This window comes from Meleagris gallopavo, chromosome 15 (genome assembly GCF_000146605.3).
Source record: "Meleagris gallopavo isolate NT-WF06-2002-E0010 breed Aviagen turkey brand Nicholas breeding stock chromosome 15, Turkey_5.1, whole genome shotgun sequence".
Classification (NCBI taxonomy): domain Eukaryota; kingdom Metazoa; phylum Chordata; class Aves; order Galliformes; family Phasianidae; genus Meleagris; species Meleagris gallopavo.
The window spans coordinates 14,892,253-14,900,601 of record NC_015025.2 but is presented as its reverse complement, the minus strand read 5'-3'; the positions used below and the strand labels follow the sequence as shown (position 1 = coordinate 14,900,601).

The window sequence follows — 8,349 nt, the reverse complement described above, 5'->3', positions numbered from 1 at the left end:
GAGGGGGATGTTATTAAACAAAATCACGTTGGAGATTTATCATTAATCTTTTGTTCTCTCTTTCACACACTAATTGTCATTCTTTTGTTTCTAAATGCAGAGAGCTCTTGCTCCGTACTGCTCCAATATGAAGGACCCCAACCAGTTCTGCCCCTTGAGTTCATACTGAGGATGTGTACAAAACAATGACAAGGTACTTGTGTGGCATTTATCACGACTGAAATCCTAACAATCTTTTCCCTTCTTTATCAGGAGACTTCCTGGCTCTACCACGGAGTGACTGCATAGTAGCAGAACAGCTGTGCCTCTCAGACTCCATCTGCAATGCCACCTACAGGACTCTGGAAAACTGTGACCTTGCTAAGACACGCTTCGTCGCGCTGGATCATGATAGCAGGGTCAGATGTCTGAATGCAGAGCTGTACCTCGGGAACAGCTCTTTACTGCACTGCAAGTGCCATCGGCGCATGAAGAGACAGGAGCATTGCCTGCGCATTTTCTGGACCGTCCACTCCAGCATGACAGATGGTGAGATACAATAATGTAAATTTAGAAGGTGCTGGTAAGGCTCAACACTGCCCCTCCCATCTGAAAGCACTGGTGAAAGGCCACTTGCCAATACCAAGGTACCCCTTTGGTCTCCTGGTCATTACTGCTCTGTATGATTTGCATGGAAAACCAATCTGGTTTGAGACTTGCCCTTCAAATACACCTGGGAGTCCAACGAACAAAGGTAGCAACTTTGAGACAATTACTTAACTGTAATTCTATGAAAATCACTTCAAAATGTTTACATCTGTCACTGAAAATGAATATGAGTTTATCACATACTGTAATGGCATCCATGAGCAGCATTTTGCTTCTCTCCAGCTTTACTGGGATGCTTCTAATGGCCTGCCACCAGAAACTACCTTTCCTGCACAACTCATTAGCACTCAGGCTGACAAAAAGCTGATTTCAACTTAGGCCAAATTCCAGCCAGAGGAAATCTAATGACAAAATGTAATGCTGTTGCTACACAATCACACCTTTGCACCTCCAGCAGAACCATTCTTGGGATTTGGCTTTCAACAGAACAGAAGCACCTCTGAACTCCAGCCTGAAGAAGTGTGAATAAGGCAAAAAGAGAAAAAAAAAAAGCTGGCGCATCTCTCATTGCATAAAACACCTTGTGTCTTGCCCAGGTTATTTCAATTTGGAAACCTCTCCTTATGAGAATCCAGCAATTGAAGAGCACTGGAAAACAGATTATAATGAACTGGCAGCTCTGGTATCAGGTAATAGTTGGTAACAGCTACATGATACATTCTTTACCATTCTTAACTTTTCAGGGGGTAAAAATCATCAATAATAACGATTTGAGGTGATTGTCCTTTTAATCAGATGAATGCCTGCTCTGGATACCTGTCTGTATTTGCTCTTAAAGGTAAATACAATTACAGACCTAAGCCCATGAAAGAAGGAATAACTCACAATGACGTATTCTCTGAAAAAAACATCCTAACATGAACCAATAAAATATGTGATTTTGTAACTAGCGTCACTGTAATGTCCAACTACAAGCACATAGCAGGACTTCGTTCATTCTGATGTTCCCAATTTGTCCATCAAGTAAGGGTTACTCCTATTTCTATATGAAGTTTCTTCTGGAGATTTGCTTCTTTGTTTACAGATTTATTTTTGCTTCATAGGCTCTCAGTTAGCAGGAGATGCAACAAACCCATGCCTGAAAGCAACTCACGTCTGTAATCTGAGCAAGAAGTGTGTTCGGCTGCGCACAGACTATGCCTCAATCTGCACCAGAGGGGCAGGAAGCGAGGACATGTGCGACCGTCGCAAATGCCATCGAGGGCTGAGAAATTTCTTTGAGAAAGTCCCAGAGGATTTCACTAGAAGAATCCTATTCTGTCCATGTCAGGATGAACTCTGTGGAGAACGACGCCGGAAAACTATTGTTCCTGATTGTTCCTTTCAGTATAGCACCAAACCCAATTGCCTTTGGCTTCTGGACTCCTGCTTGGAAGACCATATCTGCAAGTAGGTCTGGCAGCAGCAGGCACCAGCCACCAGAAGAGACATAGACACTGACAGTCTCATTTTCATTCCTGCAGATCCCGACTGGCTGATTTCCAACAAAACTGCCAACCTGCAGATATGTCCCCAGATGGTTGCTCTCAGCACAACCATGCTGCATGCCTGCAGGCTTACATGGGGATGATTGGTAAGTGATGCCCACAGGAACATAAAGGGCCACCTTCAGGCAACAAATTGTAGCCACACTGTTATGCTGAGAGGGTCTGTCTTGCTTTGCTGCGGGTGATAGTGCTCAGCAAGCCAATGAACATGCCTTAGCTAATGGATGCTAGTGCTTCCACTTGTTTCTGAGGTAATGAGCACAGAGAGCTCCTTCGTGGCATTTATCACTCTGCTCTGTCCCATCCTCTGCTGGCAAAGCAGCAGCACTCGCCTGGGATTCTTGCATTCCTGTTTGCATCACCAGCTGATGCAAAGTGCTCTAAATACCCGTCCGCAGAGTCTCTGTCAGCTTGTGTGGATTAAGTTGTTCCTGCTGCTGGAGCTGCATCAAAGTCACAGCAGAATCCAGTTGTAAGATCGTTGTTAAAGCTGACATTCCCTTGTTGCTTGATGTTTAGACCCATGCTGGTTTAACACTGTGTATGCACTGTCTTCTCAGAGCCAGTCAGAACAACAGTAACAGAAGGCACTACCAGCTGTTGAGTGGAAGGTTGTCTTTAGTTACAGGTACTCACTGCCAAATTGCTTTTACTTTTTCAGAGTGGCTCAAAGGAGCTACAAAATGCAGTAGTATCTCAGAAGCTGTAATTCTAGACTATATCTTCTGGTTTTCCAGACGTCTTTGCTGTTTTCATGCCAAATAAGCTCAGTACTCTGAATGGCACACTACAGGTGTGCAGCACTTGTTTGGCAAAAAAAGCATTTGGCCACGGAGTGCTGCCAGCTACATGAGAGTTAGGAGAGCCATGTGCCAGTAGTGCCGTTGAATCTGCAGATGCTTCACATCCTTCAATGTAATGTTTGCACAAAGTTCGGTTAGCAGTGTGCTTCATCATCAGATTGACTGAGTCAGCGGTAGCAATCTCCACCCTTTCTCACAGAGCAGCAGACTGCACATATGCTCACCAGATGTGGGTCACTTTGCAGGGGCTCTGCAAGGTGACTTCTAAGTAATGGAAGGCTTTTGCCTCCAGGGCAGCATTGCCTTGAGGATAAGGGGACTCATCATGCTTCTTTCATTTGATGAAGTAAATCCTGATTCCTATTTCTGGGGGCTTGGGACAGGCACGCCTATGACACCCAACTACATCAGTAACTCCAGCGTGGAGGTCTCCCTGTGGTGTACCTGTGAAAGCAGTGGCAACGAGAAGGAGAAGTGTGACCAGATACTTGGCATGTTTGAGAGCAACAAGTGCCTTGGTAAGCAATATGTCGCAGAACTGGGGAAACAACTCAGCACGGGGAAGTTCAAAACCTGTTGATTTCAAGATCTTACGCTGCATTGCTCTAGCATAAACTTCTGTCTTTTGCAGCATTTCCATGATCTCCTGACAAACCTCCAAGACTAGCATGGATTTGCTTTTGGAAGTGTTTCTATATTTTTACCAACACTTCTGTTCATCTCAAACACTATGAAGCTATCTACAAACAGCATTCAAATGAAGGGGTTGCAAAAAAGCAACTCTTTGGGGAGGTCAGACATGCTGTATCCATAGGTTGTTGAGTAGTTGCATCAACGCCAGGATTATGGTGTTTTGGTTTCCACTCTCGGTCCTTTCATAGAGTCGTAGATCTCCCTGGGTTGGAAGGGACCTCAAAGATGATCAGCCATGGGCAGGGTTGCCAATCGCTAGATCAAGCACTAGATCAGGTTGCCCAGAGCCCCATCTAACCTGGTATTGAACGTGTCCAGGGATGGGACATCCACAACCTCTCTGGGCAGCCTGTTCCAGCACCTCGCCTCCTTCTCAGTGAAAAACTTGTCCAACATCTAATCTAGATCTCCCCTCCTTTAGTTCAGCCCATCTTCATAGGAGAGGTGCTCCAGCCTTGTCTTTGGCCCTTATTTTGCCAAGATGAGTAGCTCCTGACACAGTCCTTGTCAGTAGATTCAGCAGCATAGCAATTCCAAAAATCAGGCTATGTCCAAATATTTCCTGTGTGGAGCCAGGAGGTGGACTAGATGGTCCTTGTGGGATCCTTCCAACTCGGGATATTCTATGATGTATATACTCCAAAGTTGGTATTTCTTTTATGCTCCTTACCATATTAGCAACAGACCTAAATAAGATTTAAATATTTTGTTTTGTAAAAGGTTCTGAAGTATACCAAACAAATCAACCATCTTTAGTTAAAAGATTAGTATTTAAATTACTTACTGCTGTACCAAAAAGCCTCACACACAGCACTACAGATACACCTACAACCTGAACATCCCACCTGATATACTACATACTACAAGAAAAACACAGTAAGACTCGCTTTGCTTCTGTTTGCAGAAAATGCTATTTGGTCTCAAATGCACCAGAAGCTGACAGGTCTGGAAAGACAGAAAGACTTGTATTATTCATCTTCCCTAAATTTCCAAGGAGACAGTGCCAGCACATCTCTTGCTTCGGAAATGTCCCAGGTATGCATTGTTTTGTTGCCTCCAGTATCAGGTCAAATGGCCTACAGACAGTAGTTCAGAATCTCTACCTGGAAATGTGTGATTTTGGACATCAAAGTAAGGGATGCCATGTGCATGCAGAAACATAGACTGCTTTGACTCAGATATTCCTTCCACAGACAAGCAGAAATTGGAGGCCATGCTGCCTGGCTGCAGAAGTTTTCTGCAGTCTCAAATCAGTGTCCAAAGCTTGAGGCCCTTCTGCTATTCATGTTTGAGCACAAATGGGACTAACTGGGATTCATTCCTCCTTTTCATTTCCTAGGTGGCTGAAGTGAAGACACAGCAAGACACCTCTGAACACAGCAGTTTGCCTATGGCCTCCTCTGTATATTCTGGAGCTGCTGTTTCTTGGCCATCTCTGTCTCTACTCCTTCCCCTGTTGCTGAACCCACTTTAACTTGGCATAAGTAGCATCTTTCCTTCCCATATTATTAATCTTATCCCATATCCAGGCACCTCCCACTACTGATTTACCCTCAAGAAACAAAAGGCCTCTGTAAAAGAGAAAGGGAACAGCCTTAGCCTATAACTGCAGTCACCGAAAACCTCTCCCTGACTTGTGCCCCTCTTTCCTCCAATCAGTCTGCTCTGAGATGCAGATTTGGTGCCCACCATTGCTTCTGCCACATTTAGCATTTTGAGTGACAGTCAGGCTCATATTCAACCACAGTATTTTAAAACAAGTCTGCATTCTGTCAGAACTTGTGTGGGGTTCTTTTTCTAACTAGAGGGATGCACATGACACTGTTTCCTACCACCCAACCTGTTTAAGCTCTTCCGTAGGCATACAGTATAATACCATCCTTAAGTGTCAGGTCCTGCACTTTGGCCACAACAACCCCAGGTAACACTACAGACCTGGGGCTGGAAGACTGCCTGGAAGAAATAGACCTGGGGGTATTGATGGATGCTTGGCTAAACATGAGCCAGCAGTATGCCCAGGCAGCCAAGAAGACCAATGGCATCCTGGCTAGTATAAGAAATAGCATTGCCAGCAGGGGCAAAGAGGTGATATGCCCTGTATTCAGCTCTGGTAAGGCTGCACCTCAGGTACCATGTTCAGTTTTTGGCCATTCACACAGGAAAGACATCAAGGCCTTGGAGTGTGTGCAGAGGAGGGCAGCGAAGCTGGTAAAATGCCTGGAGCACAAGCCTTGTGAGGAACAGCTGAAGGAACTGGGATTGTACAGTCTGGAAAAGAGAAGGCTCAAGGGGCTTATCGCCCTCTACAACTACCTGAAAGGAGGTTGTGGTGAGGAGAGGGTCAGCCTCTTCTCCTGCGTAAGTAGTGATGGGACTAGAGGGAATGGCCTCCAGTTGCACGAGGGGAGGCTCAGGTTGGATATTTGGAAAAATTTCTTCTCCGAACATTTGCTCAGCCACTGGAATGGGCTGCCCAGGGAGGTGGTTGAGTCACCATTCCTGGAGGTGTTCAAGAAAGGTTTAGATGTTGTACTATGGGACGTGGTTTAGTGGGGAAGTATTGGAGGTGGGTGGATGGTTGGACTAGATGATCTTGGAGGTCTTTCCCAATGCTGGTGATTCTACGATGAAGACTAAGAGCCCTCACTGCAGGGTGGTTACAAGTAAAGCTAAGTAAGCATGAACATAAAATCCCTGTAAAATACCAGTTCTCAATTACTTTCAGTTCCCTTAGTTGTTTTTTTTTTCAATTCATTCTTTTAAATATATGAAAAACCATTCCAGTTTGAAGAGCTATACTCTAGTTTACATTCTTGCTCCTTTCTGTTTTGTCCTTTGTAACTATATGCATCATCCCTTATCATGGACAGCGAGAGACCTGTCTTCTGTGGAATAGTAGGGATTCCTGTACTCAACCCTAGTAAATTTACCTAGACAAGGATGACATTACCAGGCCTCAGGCCAAAGCTTTTTAGGAATGCCTAGGGAAGGTGATGCTCTATTCACCACAGATTCCGTGGGTCATTCAGTTGCAAAAGCCTCCAGGAGCTGGAACTAGTTTGTACGTCTCCACACACTGAAGTTGCCATTTTCCCCTTTCAATCCTGCCAGTTTCCTCCTCTGCCAAGTTCTATTTCATGATCTGTTTATTCTGAATGTAAACATGTGCACTGTGTAACTGCTGTTATTTTATGCTACGTTGGCCTGTTAGAATGTGGTGTTAAGTGAATATTGATTTCTGAGCATAGGTTAATAGTCCACAATCAATTGCGAGCAAAAGTTGGCCTCATCAGCCAACCCACACTTTCAGGATAGCTAGATACTCAGCTTAAAGCAGCTTCTCTGTAGACATGTATAATGCCTCTTGTTTATTCTATGAAATACAACTGATCTGGACAATATTATGCACAGCTGAGCAATATTACAGTCCAGAATAGATACAGAACAAGCAGCTATTTCTTTTTACCCTGTGTTTTATCTGTACCTCATGAAGGTACCAACTAGGTAATATGTTTTGGCTCCCAGTCACTGTCAGACCCTTCTTACTAGAAAATCTTCCATTGTTGCACATACCTCAGTGTAGCTGTCCTTCTCTGCAGTGGTAATATTGCCATTTCAAATTCCGGCCTCCTCTTATCTCCTTGGGCAGCAAGGACAGGGAAATGATCGCATGCAATAGAAGCTGTCCCTCTGATGCACAGAGAAGCAACATCACATTTTCATGCAAAAGGAACAAGTATCGTGACATCTTGAGAGGAGATTTAGGAGAGACCTTTAGCTCTCTACAGCTACCTGAAAGGACGTTGTGGTGCGGTGGGGAATCAGCTTCTTCTGCATAGCTAGCGATAAGACTAGAGAGAATAGCTTCCAGGTGCACAAGGGGAGATTCAGGCTAGGTGGTAGGAAAAATTTATTCTCTGAAAGGATGGTCAGCCACTGGAATGGGCTGCCCAGGGAGGTGGTTGAGTCACCATCTCTGGAGATGTTCAAAAAAGGTTTAGATGTTGCACTATGGGACGTGGTTTTGTGCGGAAGTATTGGAGGGGGGTGGACGGTTGGACTAGATGATCTTGGAGGTCTTTTTCAACCTTGGTGATTCTATGATCTTAACTAAGAGGAGTCAGAATGCTAGTACTTCCCACCATCTACTGAAATATGGCTATGTGATTGAAGAGACAACACTGTTTCCATGTTTGCTACCTCTCTTTAATGAAAACTGCCTGTGTTATTATAGGACTCAGATCTACATTTGGCCATCCTAAATGTGGTGGGGCTGGAACTGTAGGGTGTGTTTGTCATCTCCAGAGATTACTTGTGAATGACAGGGAAGAGAAAAATGTTCTTTACAATATCCCACAAATCAGTGTGAACATTTATAAGAAAGATGGAATAGCTTTCCATGAGCAGCATCCATCTTCTATTCATCTGCATTGTGAACTTTCCTTGTTCCACACTTGAGTGCTCTAAGTCAGGTTGATATGGGAAAAGCTATTATTATTTTGTTGTTCATATTCATCATACTGTGGACTTCTAGTCCCCTTGCCCCTACTAAGAAGGCTATTGATTGCAATTGCAGCCCCTAGTCATGTTCTGGATTACACAGGAAAATGCTTTACAGTCTGACAAAATCCTGCTCTAGACAGAAATTAAACAGAACACAACATTTTCTTCAAATGTCCCTTTTCCACATTCATATACACTTTTATATATACAGCTGC

The 8,349-nt window shown here is 44.2% G+C and overlaps 1 protein-coding gene across 1 annotated transcript; it reads left to right on the top strand.

The window, feature by feature from the left end:
* Positions 1 to 221: 221 nt before the first annotated feature.
* LOC100539932 (GDNF family receptor alpha-4) lies at positions 222 to 5,609 on the top strand (the record flags this gene model as incomplete). Its single annotated transcript, XM_031555666.1, has 7 exons — positions 222 to 528; positions 1,185 to 1,277; positions 1,692 to 2,037; positions 2,112 to 2,221; positions 3,322 to 3,456; positions 4,536 to 4,666; positions 4,971 to 5,609. Coding segments are annotated over 7 exons (1,257 nt in total), but the record flags the coding sequence as incomplete, so codon positions are not given.
* Between the last annotated feature and the right edge of the window lie 2,740 nt (positions 5,610 to 8,349).